General features: G+C 55.2%; 7 protein-coding genes across 7 annotated transcripts; 3 read left to right on the top strand and 4 right to left on the bottom strand.

Moving 5' to 3' along the window:
• Positions 1-502: 502 nt before the first annotated feature.
• Positions 503-2,096, bottom strand: SETTUDRAFT_105439 (uncharacterized protein; the record flags this gene model as incomplete). Its single annotated transcript, XM_008024797.1, has 4 exons — positions 503-1,211; positions 1,265-1,584; positions 1,636-2,004; positions 2,064-2,096. 4 exons carry the CDS (start codon positions 2,094-2,096, stop codon positions 503-505), a joined length of 1,431 nt encoding a protein of 476 aa, XP_008022988.1.
• Positions 2,097-3,412: 1,316 nt separating this feature from the next.
• On the top strand, positions 3,413-6,237 carry SETTUDRAFT_175897 (uncharacterized protein; the record flags this gene model as incomplete). The annotated part of the gene is made up of 5 exons (XM_008024798.1): positions 3,413-3,934; positions 3,993-4,464; positions 4,515-5,157; positions 5,213-5,831; positions 5,885-6,237. 5 exons carry the CDS (start codon positions 3,413-3,415, stop codon positions 5,975-5,977), a joined length of 2,349 nt encoding a protein of 782 aa, XP_008022989.1. The 3' UTR covers positions 5,978-6,237.
• A 2,789-nt stretch (positions 6,238-9,026) lies between these two features.
• SETTUDRAFT_167713 (uncharacterized protein) lies at positions 9,027-10,068 on the bottom strand. The gene is made up of 4 exons (XM_008024799.1): positions 9,973-10,068; positions 9,893-9,913; positions 9,690-9,829; positions 9,027-9,619 (listed from the first exon to the last, which is right to left on the bottom strand). Exons 1-4 carry the CDS (start codon positions 9,990-9,992, stop codon positions 9,228-9,230), a joined length of 573 nt encoding a protein of 190 aa, XP_008022990.1. The 5' UTR covers positions 9,993-10,068; the 3' UTR covers positions 9,027-9,227.
• A 385-nt stretch (positions 10,069-10,453) lies between these two features.
• On the bottom strand, positions 10,454-13,060 carry SETTUDRAFT_167714 (uncharacterized protein; the record flags this gene model as incomplete). The annotated part of the gene is made up of 4 exons (XM_008024800.1): positions 10,454-11,727; positions 11,774-12,443; positions 12,492-12,860; positions 12,914-13,060. Coding segments are annotated over 4 exons (2,340 nt in total), but the record flags the coding sequence as incomplete, so codon positions are not given.
• Positions 13,061-14,006: 946 nt separating this feature from the next.
• Positions 14,007-15,209, top strand: SETTUDRAFT_147373 (uncharacterized protein; the record flags this gene model as incomplete). Its single annotated transcript, XM_008024801.1, has 2 exons — positions 14,007-14,961; positions 15,017-15,209. Coding segments are annotated over 2 exons (1,079 nt in total), but the record flags the coding sequence as incomplete, so codon positions are not given.
• A 650-nt stretch (positions 15,210-15,859) lies between these two features.
• SETTUDRAFT_167715 (uncharacterized protein) lies at positions 15,860-17,373 on the top strand. The gene is made up of 7 exons (XM_008024802.1): positions 15,860-16,082; positions 16,136-16,164; positions 16,236-16,362; positions 16,422-16,484; positions 16,535-16,560; positions 16,610-16,692; positions 16,748-17,373. The coding sequence occupies exons 1-7, from the start codon at positions 15,925-15,927 to the stop codon at positions 17,246-17,248; spliced, it is 987 nt and encodes a 328-aa protein (XP_008022993.1). The 5' UTR covers positions 15,860-15,924; the 3' UTR covers positions 17,249-17,373.
• A 1,128-nt stretch (positions 17,374-18,501) lies between these two features.
• SETTUDRAFT_147384 (uncharacterized protein) lies at positions 18,502-20,444 on the bottom strand (the record flags this gene model as incomplete). The annotated part of the gene is made up of 3 exons (XM_008024803.1): positions 18,502-19,431; positions 19,510-20,334; positions 20,394-20,444. 3 exons carry the CDS (start codon positions 20,442-20,444, stop codon positions 18,994-18,996), a joined length of 1,314 nt encoding a protein of 437 aa, XP_008022994.1. The 3' UTR covers positions 18,502-18,993.
• Positions 20,445-20,686: the final 242 nt, after the last annotated feature.

Consider the following 20,686-nt stretch of genomic DNA (forward strand, 5'->3'; position numbering starts at 1 on the left):
GGCTGGGCGTCATTCGCTTAGCTAGCGCGTCCTCGCCCAGCCCTCCGTCACTGCCACCACCTCCCCCATTCCACCACCACCACCACCACAGCAATACACCCGACCACCCGACCACAACCGCCATGGACAGGGGCTGCTCCTCGTCCCCGCCCCCCTTTCTTCTGCTGCCCGCACCAGTCGCGCCTCGGTCAAGGCCCACGTGCATGCGTACACCTGTCCAGAAAAAGAAAGCCCACGGCAATATGCCGACGTCCAAATCGTCACCGTCGCCCTACACCTACACCTACACCTACACCTACACCATGCTGATCGACGCTTTCTGCTCCCAAGGGCCAGAGGATCGGGATCGAGCGACATGCTCAATGTCGCCATCTTCCTCCAGGACCACATCGGCCATGCGCAGCTCGAATCATGCATCGCCAACCGCCACTCGTGCTCGTGCCTCATACATTCATGCTATCCCCATGAATCAGCTCACCTTCCCAACTCAGCCTAGCCGCACTTACTTGATGGAAATAGTCTTGGCCTCCAGATAGCTCATCAGCCCCAGCTTACCCCCTTCCCTTCCACGCCCACTCTGCTTGGTGCCCCCCATGGGCGCCTCCAGCCCAGACGACATGGACGTGTTGATATTCACCATGCCCGCCTTGATCTGCTTGGCCATCCGGAGCGCACGCGTGACTGACGCCGTATAGATGCACGCCCCCAACCCATACATGGTGTCATTTGCCATGCAGATTGCCTCTTCTTCCGTCTTGAATGTGCGGATGGCGAGGACAGGCCCGAAAATCTCCTCTCGGTAGATGCGCGCGTCGTCGCCAGGGTGGAGGAAAATGGTGGGCTCAACATAGCACCCACTCGTGCCCTTTCTCGCCCCGCCAGTGAGCAGCGTAGCCTCTTTCTTTCCACTCTCAATGTACTCCATGACGCGCTGGAAGTGTTCCTCGTGGCCCAAGGGGCCGTACACAGTCGAGGGCTCGTGAGGAGGGCCTATAGCATGGCTGAGCTGTTCGAACCGCTCCTTGAGCTGCCTAACAAACTCGTCGGCAATGTCTTCGTGCACAAAGGCCCGGGTTGCCGCGAAGCACACTTGGCCAGTGTTTACGAGGAACATCTGGCTGTGGTGGTAAAGGGCGTTTTCAATGTTGGCATCTGCAAGCACTATGGATGGGGACTTCCCACCGAGCTCCAACACCACACGCTTGAGGTTGCTAAGTTAATATTAGCGTTGAGTTCCTACCTGCGCTTTTCTCCGCCAACATACCTCTTTGCAGCAAGCTCCTGGATCTTCTTACCTGTGGCTATAGAACCTGTCAAAGTAATCATGTCAATGTCCATGTGGCTGGCCAAGGCGGCCCCAACCGTTCCATCCCCGGTGACAATGTTCACCACACCAGGTGGGAAGCCAGCTTCCTTGATCAGCTCTCCCAATTGCAAGAGCCCAATGGGACTCTTCTCCGAGCTCTTGTATACAACCGTGCAACCAGTGGCCATGGCTGGAGCAACCTTGAGAGCAAAGAACAACGGAGGGCCATTGAAAGCTCCGACTCCTGCGCAGACACCCACCGGTTCATACTGAACAATCTACGTCGGCATTAGCATGTGGTGACGGAGATTAGACACGCAAAACTGCACTTTATATATGCCGTTCTCCTCCGGCCACTGCTCGCCAGGCACTTTGTCCGTCCAGCCAGCCGCGTAACGCATGTAGTCCGACAGCAGTTTGAAGCTCCTCGCCGCAGCCGTAATGGGCTTGCCCATACTCTTGGACTCCCAATCCGCCAGCTCCGGGGTATGCTTGTCGACCAGTTCCGCAAACCGAATCATGGCATGGGTCCGCTGCTGTGCCGTCCATGCAGCCCACTCGCCCTGGTAAGCACTACGAGCCGCGGCAACGGCCAAGTCAACGTCGGCCATAGACGCCACTTGAACGCCGTCCAACACGAGAAAACCGTCGTGAGGCGAATAGATAGCCAGAACCTCATTACTGGTAGAGTCGACATACTAGTTGCAAGTCAACACGACAGAGAAACTACCATGTAGCAATTGTGCGTTTGACCGACTTCGTTATTGATAAAAAGTCCCCTTTGAACCATTGTAAATGACGTCATGTAATTATCCCGATATGTCACTTTCTTTCTTTCTTTCTTTCTTTCCTTCTTTCTTTCTTTCTTTCTTTCCTTCTTTCTTTCTTTCTTTCTTTCTTTCTTTCTTTCTTTCTTTCTTTTTGGCGTGAATGGTTACTACCAGTTGAGATTGGAGTGCGTCCTTTTCGGTATCCTGCCAAACTCTTCTTGTATAGACAAGTCCAATTGTAAAAATCTTGGCTCGGAAATAGGCCTAATGTAGACGCCGTCCTCGGCGGAGGATCGGAGTTTCGCATCATTATGAGTAAAGCTTGAATCTGGGTTGATTACGCGGTTGTCGGGAACCATGCATCCGTGTCCGTGCCGTTTCGGCCCGACCCTGCCTTGTGTACTGTGACTGTATACTTACAAACTGTCGAGGTGCTGGAGGGGTTCATGAGCGATGCGTCGAGTTGGTATTACGACCAGCTGCTTCCAGATACACCCTGCTGTGGCACATACTATACAGACACTAGATGTGTTTGTTATGCTGATGAACTTTGAGTAGAGTGAGCAGCATTCAGCAGCAAGGGATTATGAGTATCTGAGCATTCAGGAATGAAGACCTCGTGCAGATTGATCCATGGAACCCTGTGGGCTTTTTTGAAAGGCAGGGTTCTGAGCGCTGACTAGTTGAAATATATCACCTTGTCCCTACGCAAACATGGATGTCAATGCATAGTTTATGTTGTATCATGTACATTCACGCTATAAGCTCTAGACAACGAGAGTCATAGTAGCAGGAAGTAGTAGGTACACATGGTGCACTAGCACAATAGCACCACGTGATATGCATACGCAAAAATCGATCGGATCGAGCCCGAGTGATCCGAGATCGTTTCCTTGCGAACCCAAGCCCGGCGATAGTGTGCAATAGTGCCCAATGTCAAACGCCAATGTAACAGCCATCCGGCCAAGCTGTGTGGTCAAGGTAGTTGGAGTGGTGCATCCGCGCTGCAGGACACCAATCAAACTGGGCGGCTTGATTGCTCCGAGTCGTGTCTCGAGGGCGGTCCCAACTCCAGCATGTCTATATATGGCGCTGCCAAGTCAATGGCAAAAGTGTCGAGAGCATAAACGCTGCAATTCACATGGCAGGCCGTCTCGGGGCTGGCTCGGGAAGCCCATGATCGCCGCTAAGGCCGAATTGGGCTAGGAGGGGGGCGGCGGGTGGGGCGGCGCCCTTCAGGGTGCAGCGGGGGCTATTTCTGCCCCGAGGCCCGATCCACGCCTCAACGTTGAAAACCTTGGGCATTACGTACAGACTCCATCCTCTTTGTCCGGTCATGGTCGAAACGAAAGCCGGCTCCTCGTCCCACTCGCCAGGCTCGACTGGCAAGCCAAGCGGAGGCCGCCCACGACTGATTTCATCCTGTCTGACGTGCCGCCGGAGGAAAGTCAAATGCGACCATGTCCATCCCGTCTGCGGCTCATGTACGCGAGGAAACCATGTGTGCACCTGGACAGACCAGGTCCAGGCACCCACGGGCACTGGAAGAATCGCCAAACCCACCGGGGCAAACGGCGGCAAAGGACCAAGGTCCACTGACGTCCAGGCGCGTCTCGACAGACTCGAGTATCTCCTGGAAAAGGCCGTCGCAGGTCAGCGGACCAACGCAGCATCATCTGTACGATCCAGCACCGAAATTGAGAGAAGAGACGGAGACGAGGTCATGACTCCGTCCTCCAACAGCCAGACTTCCCACGGAGCTGGCATTGCCTCTGACGATGGCGACGGCACCCTTTTGCTCAACGGTGGACAATCGCAATTCGTCTCCTCGCTGCATTTTGCATTACTCGCCGACGAGGTGAGTCAGAGAGACCGCTGAGACAACTCGAGCGAGACAACATGCTAACACTGTCCAGATCCAAGATATCAAGGCTTTGCTTGGCGACAAGACTGATGAAGAGAGAAAGGAAGTGCCGCAAAACAGCTTGGTCGACTTGCTCTCACTAGGCCGCGCAGGGCCAGGCTCAAACCTGGACAACCTACTTCCCAGCACACAAGAGCATCGCGACACACTTTTGGACGTCTACTTCGCCAACGTAGATCTAATGGTTAGAATCACCCATAGACCCACATTACTGCGCAAATTCACCACGTACAACCATGACGCGCATCCCATTGTCTTTGCAATTTACTTTTCTGCCATCAATTCATTACCGCCGAGAATTGTCGAGAGCAAGTTTGGCGAAACCAAAGAAGCCTTGTTGGAGCGGTTTCAACTGGGCGTTGAAATCTCCCTGGCTCGAGAAAATTACCTTACGATGTCCAATATCGACATATTCCAGGCGTTCGTGCTATGGCTGACTTGCATCTCAAAAGAGGAAGACATGGGCAAGCCTACTGAATCCCCCCTCAGCATACCAGGCTAACATGGACCCTAGGTAAAGCATGGGTATTGATGGGTATAGCCTACCGCATCGCCCTCAATCAAGGCCTACACCGAGACCCATCCTTGTTTCCCGTTGGGTCAATGGATGCGCTAACCATTGAACTGCGCCGTCGCGTGTGGCATCAGGTTGGTCATTTGGAATTTCGAACAGCTGAATGCAAGGGTCAGGAACCTAGCATAACTGAAGATTCCTACACAACGCTCTTCCCGCGGAACATTGACGATGAAGACCTCGTTGAGGGTTCCAGCCCGGGCGAGGCCCCATACAATGAGCAGAAATTCACAACCATGACATTCCAACTGGTACGGTTTAACGGTATGCGAGCGCTACGACGCATCATTCAAAGCACATATCGTCTAGAACGACGCATGCTTGATTCTGGACTCAACGGAACCTCTCGACCAGACCCCGCGCAAGAGCTGCGCAACCTCTACCAGCAGATCAAGGTCATGCTTGATGAGGTACACGAGGAGACCCACCGGAAGTACTTGCAGTTTCTGAATCCAGATATACCAGTGGAGAGATTGACTCTGGGGCTGGCCTCGCTGCTGGAATGGCGCGCCTACTTGCTTTTCTGGCTCCGTATGCCGCGCGCTTACCGCGACCTTGTCTTCTCTGAGGATATTCGCAGATCGTATGTATTCAAAATGACGTGTTCGATGAATGCCTTCTCGGACTGACGAGTCTAGGATATTTGAAAAGTCTGTCAACTGCGTAGAGGCCATCAACGGAGCGGTTGCCGATGTTGAAGCAGCTCGTTTCCAATGGCATATTGGCGCTATTGCTTCATTCCAAGCTATCCTACACATATTGTCCGAGCTGCGCAATCCCCTGTTTAATGCACCGGACCGACAGCGAGCTCTAAGAGCATTACAGATGTCACGCATTATCCGAGAAAACAACACGGCAAAAGCATGGCAAGTTGTTAAGAACATGATTGATAAAGCCGTATCCGAGCACAGCCTATCCCCAATTAGTCAAACACAGACGTTGAACCAGTACATCAGCCAACCACCAGCCACGTCTACGCTCACACTGGGTACTGCACCAACCAGCAACACAAATATACTCACAGCCATGCCGGGGATGCATAAATTCGGCTTCCCAAACCAATCTATGCCGTACAATCAGCAAGCACTACCATCCCAACCCCAGCTAACAACCATGCCATCTCAACCTGACATTCTGAGGTCGATGCAGAATTTCCAAGACCGTGCGCCGATTTGGGATGACATTAATCTGAACAACATTAACAACATTATTGGAGACCTGCAACCAAGCACCGACGCAGTCCCTGAATTTGACTTTGTAAGTGGCACGATGCAATTCGCAGAAAGAACGCTCCGTCCTGACCAGACCAGGGTTTCTGGGGCGACCCCTTCAACTACGAGAACGAGCCTGTGGCCATGCCGATGCAAGATGGCTACTTTCCCGAATGGACAGGAGGAGTATGAAATACGCCAGAAGACGATGTGGCGCTTTCTTCCTCTTCTGAGCCTACGCACGGCCTGGCTTCACGCACTTGCTAGACTAGATGCTTTACTATGTAGTCTTGCGTGGTGACTATGGCTTCGGCACGCCGTTCCAATATCCACCAACTAGGAGCTGGCATTGTAGATGAGTGCATTCGGCCAGGCCACCACAGCAAAACCCGGTAAAAGAGCGGAATGTTCGCCAAGTACCTCACACGCCCGCCCACGCATGCGAGCAAAACAAGCAGCACCAGCGCCTCCACATAAACAGCTACGAAGGAAATTCCCTCTACCGACTCGACTCGACAATAAGAATCCCGCCACACTCCCCGCTACAGCCATGGACGTTACAATTCTCCCACCTCTTTGCTCACAATTCCGCTCTTCACAAAGCCACTTGTAAAACTTACGAGTATCACTGACAAAAAGCGAGACAAGACGAGGCGGGTGAAATGGAAGGGACTTTTTAGTCTCGGAAACAAATCCAGGTTTGACGACACAGACATGTATTCTACAGCCCGCTCGCTCGCTCGCTCGCTATGAACTCATGCACATGAATATCTGTGTGTGTGCATGTGCATTTTAATCTTGCAACCGCTTTGAATAGAACAGAGAATAAAGAGTGAAGAAAAGAAAGAAGAAGAGAGGAGGCAGAGGGAATATGTGAAAAACACGGATATCCTACCATATCATTTGGATCAACAAGGACAGACGCGCAGAAACAACAAGAGACAGAGAGAGAGAGAGAGGCAGCTACAGAGTTTGTGTGTGCGTATGTGCCAAGTGAGGGAGCAAGGATATGTATACATCGTGTGTGCGTGTTATGGACATTTACATAATCAATAACGTGTTTCACCAGTAAGCGGGCCACCCCAGTATGTGGGCCACCTCCCCAAACTATTACATCTTTGTAATAGTATTGCGCAACACTACTATAATATTTTTTATTAAGTAGAATAAGATATTATTCTTTAGACGCATTGCTATCCTCTATATCCTCTAATTCCACTTAACAAGTGCGAGAGTTGTGTCCAATTTGGCTGCAACGCCCGCAGCGCCGTTCACTACGCACCCTCTTCGCAGACGTTGCACCATTATTATAGCTACCACCCTCTACCTCAGCGATCTAATTAGCTATTTAGCTAACTGTCTAGGACCCCTCTGCCTGTACGTAGCGCCTCTTACAAGTTTTTCGCTTCGTTACTTTAGTAATCGTAGCTTTAAGGCAATTAAGTTTCTCCTGCATTAACACTATATTATAAGCTATCTGCTAAGCTCTCTTACTTAACTGCTGTATCTACTCCTTAAGAGAACTTATAGGAGACCCTTGCTGGATTTGCATACAGTTTCGAATAAGCGTAGCCTGCGCCTCTATTTCGCGCGCGTTGCGCGGCGTTTTCGGCTCCTAAGCAGTAGTCTCTTGCGCTGGTGGAGTTGGCGTACGCAGCATGACGTTAAGCTGTGATAAAACAACGTTATAATCGTGCGGTGAAAGTCTAGCACCTTAGAACCCTCCGCAGATATTTTCTGGTGTAATAGCCTTATAATAGGCCTTTTTAAATGCTAGTAGGAAGGTTTCTTTGCTAATATAGTAGATGCGATTGCGTGCTAAGACCGAGATAGCATCACCATACGCGCGCTTTAACGGCGAGAAGCAGCCCACATCAAGAGGCTGTAAGAGGTGCGACGAGTGGGGAGGCATACAGAGGAGGATTATCTTCATCTCTTCGCAGAGATCTCGGAAATCCACCGAGCAGTGGCTCTCATGGCCGTTAATAATAAGCAGCCTATGCGTCCCCACAGGCCGCGCATGGGAATCAAAGTAACGAAGCCAGTCAAGCGCTAGATCGTTGTTCGTCTAGCTAGTAGGACTAACTTGGATCACCTAGTCGCGTGGCAGATCCTCTGTGAACTAGGTAGAGATTAGAACCTTACCTACAAAGATAAGAAACGCTGGGATACGCGTGCCTATTGCGCTAACGCCTTGTATTAGCGTAACCTACTCACGATTGCCTAGCTAGATCTTCTTTGTTCTCCCTAGTTTGTCTAAGCCTGTAATAACTAACTATAATAAAATCTTGCCTATAATAAAGCCAGTCTTATCAAAGTTATAGATATCTTCGTCCACGATACCATACTTTGCCTTCATATTCTGAACTAGCTTAAACCAGCCCTTAATAAGCGCTGGGTCTTCGCAGAGAGCTCGCTGGTGATCGTATGGACGGCTCTGGCGCGTACGCAGCTTAGGATTGCGCTGGACAAACCTATCAACCCAGTTCTTGCCCACCTCCTTCCCGCCACGCTCTCGGAGCAGTCTGTTGGCTATATCTCGCACGTCGTCTTTCCCACAGGGTAGTCCTCGCTCAGCCTTGACTATTACACGCATAGTAATAGCCTCCTCTTCTAGTTTTGTTAGGCGCCTTGCTGGTGGCTCCTAATCGCTTCGAGGGCGCTGTCTAGCTCGTCGACGCTGGATTGTTGTTCGTGGGACGCTATAGGCGGCAGCAGCGCGTTGTTTACTCTAAATTTGTTTAGAATTAAGATTAGTAATAGCAAGAAATAGATCTACTTTAGTATAAGTTTTTAACGCGTTGCGTTGTTAAGACATTACGCGTTGTTGTTGCAAAGGTGGGATATCATAGGGAAGTGGCCCACATACTGGGGTGGCCCGCTTACTGGTGAAACACGTTATATATAGTAGACAAATAAACCAGTAAATAAACCAGTAGAGGGGTAACGGGACGGTAGTCATGATCATGATGCAATTTATTACGATTAGTCGGGTACGTGACACTTGTGAATACAGGATTTTTTTATAAAAAAAAAAGAGTATCGCTATCCGTAAGGGAAAACATGCTGTTCTGATCATGTTCAATTTGGATCTGAGGCGGCGGGGATCTACATAACTTTTTCAACTTGTTAAGCTGGCGTATCATACTGTCAACATACATGGGTACATGACGTTGCCCCTGTTAGTTCCAGTAGACGACAGACATGCACAAGATGGAATCTCCAAAAAAAAAGATAACCCAAGTTGAGTGAACAAATCCGATTAGGGTCATGACCTCATGCCATGAATCATATCCGTGCTATACAAATGGCCCAGCTGAATTAACCTCGTCCGCCTAATAATCCTCCAACAGCACAGGATGAAAACGACACCCTGGATAAGAAGAGAAAAAAAAAGACGTATTCTGGCCAGGTATCCGCCAAGGTCCAAACGAGACTTGTCCTACTCGTCCTTGACACCGCCACGGCCGGCACGCTCAGCAGCCTCAATGCTCTTCTTGTCCGTCTTGATTTCTCCACCGCCCATACCCATCATGCCACCAGCAGCCTTCCAGGGCCTCTGAAGCTCACCCGTCGCGGGCTGACCGAACAAATGGACCTTGACGAGGTTGCCCTCGAGGGCGCCCTTGAGCGGGATAATCGACTGGATGAGGAGCGGGTTCGTGTATTTGAAGTACAAGTGCATAACGCACATCATGCCGACGCCCATCATCTGGGCCTTGAAGAGCTCGCGCAGCTTGCCCAGGTCATACGCCTTGACCGTTGTGGCGACGAACTTGGGTTCTTCACCAGAGCCCATGGGCGGGGGCTCGACGTACTTGACGACGGTCATGTCTGTTTTTTTTGGAGCGGGGTCATGTTAGCGCGCTCGGACTGGGCAGAAATGCACTATGCGACAACGAACCATTCTTCTTGTTGATCTGCGCCTGCACGTAGAAGTAGATGCTCGCGATAATCAGGTTCGACACAATGTACAGTGCGCGCACGCCGTTGAGCACGTTGGGGTCATCAAACGGTATCTTTTTCGAGATTTGCATAAATCCCCTGCGAGGGCGTTAGAAATTGGTCCTGACCGCGTGTGGGCGACGGGTGGGAGAGTATGCATACAGGATGATGACCAGGTTGGAACTATGGTGGGCGTTAGCAAACTGTCTTCAACGGGCCTCGGAAGCCGGGGCTTTGCTTACATTTGCGGGCTGATGGCCATGGTGAAGGTCGAGGCGGAGGAGTCGGATTCTGCGTTCTGGGGGCGCTTCGGCAATCGCTCGAGGGAGAAAGTGTCCTGCACAGCGGGGTGATTGCGCGAAACGTGGGAGAAGAGGACGAGAGAACGGGCGGGCGACTTTTGTGGTGGGCGAGGATAACCTTAGCGCGACCCCAAGAGGCCAGGTTGTCCGAGGCTGGCTAGCCGTAACCGGACCTTACCCTTTCTGTGTGCATCCAACACCTTCTCAGACCACATATGTAGTAATCAGTTTTGGAATACAGTCACCAGCTGCGGCATGGGAGCAAATGAGACGTGGGCACATGGCCATGCCTCCAGTTCTATTCGAATCCAGGGTATCTTATCTATAGTCCTGTGGAATGTGTATGCAAATAGACGCTTATCCAAGACCACCATGGCCAACCCAGGCCAGTCCTTGTGTAATCCATAAACTCCGCGCTAAAAAAAATGAGAAACTCCGGCGTCCACCTCCCAGACACCATGCGTCGATGCTGATGAGAAGCGGCGCAATGACAACAATGCCCCACTAATGATTCTTGTACTCGTACATGCCCTAGAGGGAATTACATTACAGCGCACTCGCGGTCCGGTCGGTTCTTCCCCTTTGCCTTGCCCTTGTCCAAGACGGCACCGGGCTCTCTGCTCTTACTCCGCAGCCTGTCCTTCTTTTCCTTTTTGGTCTTGGTGTACGAGAGTCCAGAGTCCTTCTTCTCCTTGACTGGAGACGGTGTCTTTGGGCCATTCTCTGCACTGTTGCTCGCCTTGTCAATGACAATAGTCGGTTCATCGCCAGCAGTAGTCTCCGTAGTCATCAACTTGCTGTTGCTAGAGCGACCCGCCAGTCGCGACAGTGTGATGGATAGGCGGTTTTCGGCACTTGGGCTGCCTGGCCGGCTCTTGCCAGTGCCGGACATCCAGATGCGTGAGCCGCGTCTGGAAACCGACAAAAAGCCACCCTTCTCCTCAGCCGGTGTTGTCGGCTGGGTTCGACCACGGAAATCAGCGTCTTCAAAGGCAATACTGCTCCGGCGATTGCTCGACGTGCTGTTTCGACTGGCTGGCTCGTCTGTGCGATTGAATTCGGTATGCGCATCAGGCGCGCTAATCTTTTCCCAGTCACCAACAGTCTCGGCATCGGTTGCGGCCGTCGAGGAAATAGACGTCAACGTTTCGCGCGATGGATCAACGGACGGGATTCCGGATTGGGCTTCTGCATACGTCGGGGGATCGCCTCTGGAAGCCAACTCTTCGTCAATGGGTTGTACCTGATAGAACAGGAGATATGGCGACTCTTCTCGCAAAGCCTGCTCGATGCTGACCTCGGTGACACGCTGCGCCGAAAGATCATCAAATCGTAGCCACTTGTCTTCTTCGCCTTCCGACTCGGAATGTGACGTGCCAGGTCGCTCATGCGTGTTGGCGCGAACAAGCGCAATGTAGTGTCCAGAGTCCACGGACGCGCCTCGATGGCAGACTACCGATTGCAGCACTAGCTTGAAGTTGCCAAACAATGGGCCCTCTTCCTTCATGCCTTCGTCGGAAATAAAGTGAGGCAAGCCAATGTCAAGCGGAATGTCAACATAGGTATCGAGACGCTTTGGTGTCCCGTTGGCTGTCATGGAATACCGCTTGAGGCATATGCCGAGAACCGGGCGTTTTGCAGAAAAATGTGCCGCTACCTGGGCATCGGACCTTGGAACGTTGTCGGTGTACCAGGCTGCAGCTTGTTAGAAACACGGGCATCGATGGAATGCCCAACTTACGGATCAGACTGAAGAATTGCCAGGCCGGCATGAGAATCTCCTTCTTAAGCAGAGAAGCGGAGCGGGGCCGACCACTAGAACTACTGTCTAGCATATCCTCGACATGCTTCTTCTCGTCGAACTTTCGAGCTTCGGATAGCTGGCGCGTGTATCGCCGACCAAAGATACTATCAGCACGGCGGCACGTGTCTAGGTTGGGTCGGCTTGGCGACAAGGGCGAGGCAGGCTCCATGGATACCGGGGACGAGACGAGCGGAGTCATGGGCTCGTCCATCTCTGCCGTCTCGATGTGTATCATTTCGGCCTTTTCAGGGTCCCTGTCGACAAACTCGTCGCTCTTGGACCGCATGGAAGCCATTGTGTTTTTGCGTTGCAGGTAGCGCTTGACCTCGATTCTGTTGTTGAAGTACGTCTCGAGGCAATCCTCGAGCGTGACAATACGGTCAGTCTCTTCTTCTGGAATGGCCACTTCGAGCAGTCGTTCATTGACAAACTTGTGATCGTCCTCCTTGTCCTCGCGTCCAGTGTGGTAAATGTCCATCTTCAGGGTAAGGAGGGGCAATTCAAGGGCGCCTGTGATAAAGGTAAAGGCTTCGGATGCATCTTGCTGTCGCACCTGGGCGGCGTCTTCCCAGCCGCACTTTGCGAGCGAATCTTGCAGGTGCTTGGTCTGCGAGGGCGGTTAGCGGCAGAAGTTACAGCAAAGTGCAGACTATACCAGGTCCACTTTGATAAGCTGGCCAGTCCGCAGCAGATTGACCCAGAGTCGCAAGACGGCGGCCAGCTTCTTCCTGGGCTCGTCCTCAAAGTTGTCGTACAGCATGGCTTCAAAGCTGTCCAGGCGGGCAAACATGGCGAACAGCAGGGCATCCAGATAGCACGTCACCATGTTCCGGTTGATGGCGCCCAGCATGGTGACGTTGGGGTTGTAGTCCTTGAGTTCGCCTTCGAGCGATTCGTTGGCGAGGACCATGAGATCGTAGGCCTTGTCGAGGTCGTCCGGGTGCCATGCCAGTGCGTGCTCGGCATGCTCCTCTGTCATTTTGGATATGCCAGCACCATGCAGGCGCGTGAGGAGCATCTTGACCTGGGGTGGTTTAGCAGGCAGCCATGTGCCAGCGAGCCTGCGTGGCTGGGTACCTTTTTCTCATTGCTCTCGCTTGCAGGGGGCCGGGGGCCTTCGTTGGTGAATATCTTGTAGAGATCGAGCTCGGCGTTGGAGGCTTGAGACTGTAGAGGCAGATGGTCAGAAGAGTTGGCGGGGGTGGGGGGCGGGTGACATGGCGTCCTGTGGTGTATGAATAGAAGACTGTCCTGGACCGAGGCGCGCAGTACAAACGGAAGCTTGTGGTAGAGCGTCTCGATGCCGGCAGACAGGCGGCGTGGGCGGTGCAGCAGATGGGCCGATGGCGGGGCGGGGGGCGCACAGCATGGAGGAGAGCTCTGGGGGCGGAGGTCGGAGAGGGAAGCGAGAGAGTTGGGGCGTACTTTTGATTTGGCGTGCTTGGCTGCGCGCTTCTCGTTGTGCTTGTCACGCCGGCTGAGGAAGCGCGACATGCCGTTCATGGTGGCAATGGTGGTGGATGTCGGGGGACATGCATACAGCAGAGGAGTGGCGGAGGCGGGCGGGCGAGTGCAGAGTGGGCGGAGGCGGGGAGGAGGAGGAGGAGGAGGGGGGAGGGGGAGGGGAGGGGAAGAGGAAGGAGTAGACGAGCAGCGTGGCTGGCTGGCTGGCTGGCTGGCTGGCTGGCGGCGGGGGAAGCGAATGGCTTTTTGGCGGGCAGCCAAGCAACGGGATGGCGCCGCGACCCAGCGGGCGGGCGGGCGTGGGAAAAGAAAAGGACGACAGTGACAGCAGCGAGGCACACGATGGGGGCGGGTGAAGCAGGGCGTGGGCGTTAGCGGGGGGCGGGTGCGAACTACACGTATGCATATGTGCTGCCTACTACCACTCCCAAGTAAGTAATGTACTACTGCATGTGCATGTGTCGCAGCCAGCAGCAGCCAGCGCGGCCAACGGGTGGGGTAGCACGCGTTGGGCCTAGCACGCATGGAGCTGCTAGATGGCCCATCCCTGCGGCGCTCATCGTCTCGCCTAAGGAAAAGTCGCTTCGAGACACGCCCTGGCATGCTGTCGACGATAGACGACGACGACGACGACCACCACCACCACCACCACTTCCACCACCATCGCCGCCGCCGCCGCCGCCGCCTCGCCCACCCCCCCCATCCGCAATGGCCATGCGTGCCCTGCCCCTGCGTGCGGCGAATGCGCTGGCCATGCCCGCCCGCCCAGCCATCCGCCCCGCCGCCGCCATGGCCGTGGCCGTGTGCCGCCGCCATGGCTCGTCGCCCGCTTCGTCAGACGCCGTCCGAGACCTCGAAGACGCTTCCTCGCTTCAGGTGCCGCCGCCGCCGCGCGAGCTCGCCGCCAGCTTCGACCCCGTCGCGACAAGCCGCCTGCGCAGGCGCGGCCACAAGCAGCTGCCGCCCAGCAGGTACCAGTATCGCTCGCCCAAGTACTACCGCGGCCCGCTGCACCCTCACCAGCCCCCGCCCGAGTCGGACCCCGCGTCGCGCCTCTTCCAGCCGGGCCCCTTCAGCCTGACGCGCCTCGAGCAGACGTACCAGAGCACCATCGCCGCCGACCTGCTCACCCTCACATACCAGCACTACCCCCCCGGCTACCGCGCCCCCACGACCGACCAGCGCCTGCGCGAATGGACCGGCGACTCGCCCTACTTCAAGAACCGCCCGCTGCGCCCCCCGCGCGGCAAGGGCGAGGTCCTCCGCCTGCTCCAGGAGCCGCGCACATTCCGCAACGTGCCCGCCCTCACAAAGGTCATTGTCCACTCCATGGTGCCAGACGCCCAGGAAAACAGCGGCCATCTACACGTTGCCGGCATGGTCCTGCAGGCCATCAGCAACGTGCGCGCCGTCTCCCACAAGGCACGCCACAATGTCGTCGGCTGGGGCCTGCGCAAGGGCAGGTATGTCGCAGTCACATCGACCATGGACCGCGCCCACGCCGACGACTTCCTCGCCAAGCTCATCAACGTCGTCCTGCCCAGGATCAAGGAGTGGAAGGGCGTGCCGGGCTCCTCGGGAGACGGCCACGGCAACTTCAGCTTTGGCCTGACCCCCGACCAAGTGTCCCTCTTCCCGGAGATCGAGGTCAACTACGACGCGTGAGTCTTGTTGCCAGCCCACCACCCCCTCACGCCCTACTGACACACAGTCCAGCTATCCGCCCAAGATGATTCCCGGCTGCCACATCACCATCCAAACCGACGCCACAAGCAACAAGGACGCGCGCCTGCTGCTCCAAGCCATTGGCATTCCATTCCATGGCAAACTCAACGACTAACGGCCAGCCTTCTCTGGCTGTGTACAAGACATGTAGTAGATGTAAATACAGCTAGCTATCCTGGCTGCCCCTCGCACTTGGCTGCACCCATGCCGGATGACGCTCCCATGTGAATATGTTTCATGCAGGGCATGCACTGTGAAAGAGCTGAATCATGCGACCACGGCCACGACCACGACCGTGAATCAAGTATGAAACCGTCGCACCAGCATGACGGGCACATGGCACGCACGTCAGTCTTGCGTGCATCACCTGGCTGGGCGTCGGAACAAGTGACTACCCACCCCCACCATGATTCTTTCGTCTTCTGCTTCTTCTGCTTCTTCTTCTTCTTCTTCTCCCGAGTCTGCGCGCCTCTGGCTACAAAAGAGAATGCCCAGCCGGCCGCAACACTCGTATGTGGGACGTCTCTAGGCGCAATGCGTACACGCTCGACATGGCGCCGAGAGCGGTGCCATTCGCACTCGACCAAGCCGGATTCGCACTGTCGCTGCCGCAATGCTGAAGACGGCAGCGCGTCATCACACATGCGGCGCCGCACATGCAGCCGCGCATCCTCTGCGCGGGTGCTGGCAAACGAGTGCGGGTTATTTTCGTCTTGTTGTCGGGCGCGGACGGGGCCCTGGCACGAGATTTCAGGGTTGGCCAAGCTCACCCGAAGAACTCCCGCCAAGTATGTCGCAGCTTCGCTCAGACCGTTAACCACCAACAAATCGGAACCCCTCGAGCCCTACCCTGACCACCTCCCCCCAGATCTGCTCTCGTGGCCACGCAACCCGTCACGATGCAGTCTATTCGGCAACCGCTGCGCTCTGCCCTCTCAAAAGCCGCAACCAGGCAGTATGCGACGGCGTCCTCGCAGTATGCCGAGACGATTAAGAACCTTCGCATCAACAGTGACACAAAGGTTCTGTTTCAGGGCTTCACGGGAAAGCAGGGAACGTGAGTGCGAGCCCGACCAGCTGCCATGCCGCGCCCGGCTAACACGCACCTAGCTTCCACGCACAGCAAGCCATTGAGTACGGTATGCGACCCTCCAGACGGCCATTTTATTTTGATACTGCGGGGGCACCACCATGTCTGACACCGTGTTAGGCACAAAGGTTGTGGGAGGCACAAACCCCAAGAAGGCCGGCTCTCAGCATCTTGGACTGCCCGTCTTCAAGAATGTGGCCGACGCCATCAAGGAGACGCAAGCTTCGGCTACCGCCATCTTCGTTCCGTACGCTACGCCCGCCCACGGCTTGCTCGTGCAGACCATCCGCTCTAACCACCACACAGCCCGCCCGTCGCCGCCGCCAGTATCGAGGAGGCCATTACCGCCGAGGTCCCTCTGATTGTGACGTAGGTTGTGCATATGGAAACTGAGGTACACGGAAACTTACAATGGACAGTATCACCGAGGGCATTCCCCAACACGGTATGAAAGCCAATGGTAACCTGCAAGAATTGGAGGCTGACTGAGGCAGACATGGTGCGCATCACCGACATGCTCAAGACGCAGAGCAAGTCCCGCATGGTTGGCCCCAACTGCCCCGGTATCATTGCTCCCGTACGTCTTCACGCACACACACACACATGTCTGGATAGGCTGCTGACTTGACCAGGGCCAATGCAAGATTGGCATCATGCCTGGATTCATCCACAAGCGCGGCCGCGTCGGTATCGTCTCCCGCTCCGGAACTCTGACCTACGAAGCCGTCAACCAGACTACCCAAGCCGGCCTTGGCCAGTCGCTCGTTGTTGGTATCGGCGGTGACCCCTTCTCCGGAACCAACTTCATTGACTGCTTGAAGGTCTTCCTCAAGGACGAGGAGACTGACGGTATCATCATGATTGGTGAGATTGGTGGTTCCGCCGAGGAGGATGCCGCCGACTTCCTCAAGGAGTACAACACGGCCAACAAGCCCGTTGTCAGCTTCATTGCCGGTATCTCGGCACCGCCAGGCAGGCGAATGGGCCACGCTGGTGCCATTGTCAGCGGTGGCAAGGGTGATGCCAACTCCAAGATCACCGCGCTTGAGGCGGCCGGTGTGACTGTCGAGCGCTCCCCGGCCAAGCTCGGATCTACTCTGTACGACCAGTTTGTCAAGCGTGACCTGATATAAGAGGACGCTACCATGTTTTCTTCAACTGTTGAGGTGTGCAGGCTTACCGACTGTGGTTGCCGCACAGAGGTCGATTGTACATTCTAGTCATTAAGAAATTCATGACATTGCATCTAGACGCACTCAATGCATGCTGGAGAACTGCTTTGTAATCTTTTGACACATGTTCCTGCAGAAACATGCCAGTTCTGCATGACTCTTCACATGCAGATGCTGCACCTTGACTGAAGGTGGCCCAAGCTTACCATTTTCCCAAAAGTTCCCCGCAAACCTCCGAGATGGATGCATTTGCGAAAGCACCAGCACGAGAACAATCTCCCACGCAGCAGCCATGTCCAAGACCAAGACGAAGCGCGCGCGCCGAGAACTCAAGCGCGAAGGCGAGAGGAAAATCGCCGCCCACCACCGCAAAGCTGCCAAAGCCGCCGAACCCAAGCAGGTCACGACAAAGGCACCCGCAAAGAAGAAGCAGAAGATGAATACCGCCGCCGCAAACGACGTACCCGCGACCAAGCCTGCACACAACCAGCCCTCACAGCGCAAACACGCCATTCCCTTTGGCGAATACGACCACATTCTGCTCGTCGGCGAGGGCGACTTTAGCTTCACACGCTCCCTCGCCATTGAGCACGGCTGCGCAAACGTCACAGGCACAAGCTACGACTCTCTCGACCACGTCCGCAGCAAATACCCTACCTTTTCCTCCATCTCCACCGACCTCGCGCAGCTCACCCCGCCGGTCCCTCTGCACCACGCCATCGATGCGACAAAGCTGTCGAGCTACAAGCATCTGCGCTGCAAGCGCGACGACGACGACGACAATGGCAGTGCCGAACAAGAAGAAGGCTGGGACATCATCACCTTCATGTTCCCACACACTGGCGGCTTATCCACCGATGTCAACCGCCAGGTGCGCGCCAACCAAGCGCTGCTCGTCGATTTTTTCAAATCCTGCATCGACACGTCGAGTCCGAAGCGGCGACTACAAATTCTGCAGCATCAGAAGAGAGAGCAGGAGAAGAACAAAGGCAGCAAGGCTGCTGAATCACCATACAATAACAAGGAGCAGCACAATATCAAGCCCTTCCTCCGCATGGGCGGCAAAATCATTGTCACGCTCTTCGAAGGCGAACCCTACACGCTCTGGAACATCCGCGACCTCGCGCGCCACGCCGGTCTGCGCGTCGTCGAAAGCTGGCGGTTCGATTGGGCCCAGTATCCCGGTTACCGTCATGTGCGCACACTGGGGGCGCTCGAGGGCGGCGGCGGGTGGAAGGGTGAGGACCGCGAGGCGCGCATCTATGTGTTTGAGAAGGTTCCGCTTGTGGCCGATAGTGATGAGGAGAAGGAGATGGCGAGGCTGGGCAAGGTGGGCAGAGGGGGGCGGTTGCCGAGTCAGAAGGAGGCTATGAAGAGGGCTTTGGATGGGGGTGAAGATGAAGAAGAAGAAGAAGAGTAAAAGAAAAAGAAGAGAAAGGAAGAGGAAGAGGACGATGATGATGATGGTGATGACGATTCCGATGACTGAGGCCGCCCAGTCCCCCCCCACCCACGGCGCGTTTGAAACAAAACATATACTGGCTAAGAGGAGGTCGTAAGACTAAAAGCTACACAAGCAAAGAGGGCCACACCGGGAATGTGACGCCTCACCCAATAACGCCATGCCATGCCATGCCATGCCGTACCGTTCTGCTACAAAACAACGAAAAAGACAAGGAACTCACGCCGCCAAAGAAAAAAAGACATCACATGATGTACACCTTGCGCAACTCACTCTCCTTCCACTTCTCCCCGGCCAACCCGCCAACCGGATCCCTGACCCACCCTTTCTCCGTCCCAATCTTCTCGTTAAACACACGTAGCCGCTCCGACCCATAGACGCGTCCATTGGGCAGGACCACAGGCCCGTCTTCGACGATACTCTTGGTATGCAGCGCATACGGCACGTTGCGCGCTAGTTCCTTGAGTTCGGCGCTGCAGATGGGACACACGGTAGTGGCCGACGATGAGGCGTTTGTAGACGAGGACGTGTATTCCGAGTGGCAGGCTGGCGTTTTGAGGGCGGACAGCCCCGCGCTCAGTGCAATGTGTAGGAGGGGTCGGGGCGGAAGCGAGTACATGTTGTGGTGGGTGGAGAGAAAGATGTCGGCGAGATGGGACCAGCGCGAGCGCGAGTAGAGAGACTGGCGTATTGTTAGTCGATCCAAGGACAAGAATAAAAGGCCCAATTCCTGTAGTATAGAAGAAGAAATCAGACTCACCGCATACGGTTCCACCTCGTCCCATGGCCTATACGCCAGCATACCCGCCGCCTGCCTCATGAGCTTGAAATCCCCACTCGTACTCAGATACTTCTTCGCATGCGCCCTGGCCTCGACCAACTTTGCCTCTCCACCTCCACTACCCCCTCGAATACTAACTCCATGCATGCTACCGCCCTCGTCCGCCGTCTCAACACCATCCATACCGCTCAACCCCGCCTCATGCCCCTGCCTAACCAGCTCAATGTACTGCTGCAAGCGCAATTCAAACTCCAGCATACTCCCCGCTTTCTTGAGCTCCTTGCCATGTTCCTTGCACCACTCAAGAGCGAGCGTTGTGCTCATGCCCTCGCGCAGACTGCGCTCAATGCGATGGCACCCCACAAAGGCATCCACATCAACCAGCTCAGTGATGCCTTTGCTCTGCGCAAGACACGCTGCGCTCTCAGCGTACCCCTCGCGCAAAAGGTAGTCGACCAGCAGCCGGCTGAGGCGCGTGCGCGACCACTCGTCGTACTTGACGTCGACGAGACTGTGCACGCCGTACAGGTCCTGCAGGTGCTGCAGCCGCGCTTTGGCCGACCGGTGGATGCGGGATTCCTCTTCATGCAGGCCTTCGAGTTTGCGCTTGAGGCCCTGCATTTTGGTTATGAGGGTGTCGAGCGACTCGAGCGTGGCGGCGGGGGCGGCAGTGCCCTTGGATGCGGCTTTGGTGGTGGCGTTGAGCGACGTCGTGAAGGCGGTTGTCGAGTGTTCGATGGCGCGCTGTGCGTTTTTGAAGTTGCGCCGTGAGAGCTCATAGGGCATGCGGAGGAGCGGCTGGTCCTGCGGCGGGTGTGTTAGATGGGCGCCATGCTTGGTGGGAAGTGGGTGCGGGCCCGTACGAGGAGGAGATGGGATTCGGCATTGAGCTTTGTGCTCGTGAGCTCCGCCATGGTGGGCGGATGTTGCAGTTGGATGTCCCGCCCAATTCCCGGTCGAGGCAGTCGGGGCAGGATTCACGGTAAGGGAGAACTTGGCGATGGGCGAATGTCAGAAGACATGTGCGTGTTGGAGCTCCACCGCGGAGCTTCAACTGGCGGGGGTGTTCGTCACAGCTCATGGCTCACAGACGGGCACGTGCAGAGACCATGGTGCGAAGCCAGTCACATGCTCTGCTCTACCACACCCAGCCCAC

This window comes from Exserohilum turcica (assembly GCF_000359705.1).
Source record: "Exserohilum turcica Et28A unplaced genomic scaffold SETTUscaffold_13, whole genome shotgun sequence".
NCBI classification, from domain to species: domain Eukaryota; kingdom Fungi; phylum Ascomycota; class Dothideomycetes; order Pleosporales; family Pleosporaceae; genus Exserohilum; species Exserohilum turcicum.

Bases quoted from the DNA above. Each gene is read 5' to 3' on its own strand.
- SETTUDRAFT_167713 (XM_008024799.1), bottom strand. From the start codon at position 9,992: ATGGCCATCAGCCCGCAAAT. The intron at 9,830-9,892 runs GTATGCATACTC...ACGCCCTCGCAG, and splicing joins TCCAACCTGGTCATCATCCT to GGGATTTATGCAAATCTCGA. The intron at 9,620-9,689 runs GTTCGTTGTCGC...CAAAAAAAACAG, and splicing joins GCAGATCAACAAGAAGAATG to ACATGACCGTCGTCAAGTAC.
- SETTUDRAFT_167715 (XM_008024802.1), top strand. From the start codon at position 15,925: ATGCAGTCTATTCGGCAACCGCTGCGCTCTGCCCTCTCAAAAGCCGCA. The intron at 16,083-16,135 runs GTGAGTGCGAGC...ACACGCACCTAG, and splicing joins TTCACGGGAAAGCAGGGAAC to CTTCCACGCACAGCAAGCCA. The intron at 16,561-16,609 runs GTATGAAAGCCA...TGACTGAGGCAG, and splicing joins CGAGGGCATTCCCCAACACG to ACATGGTGCGCATCACCGAC.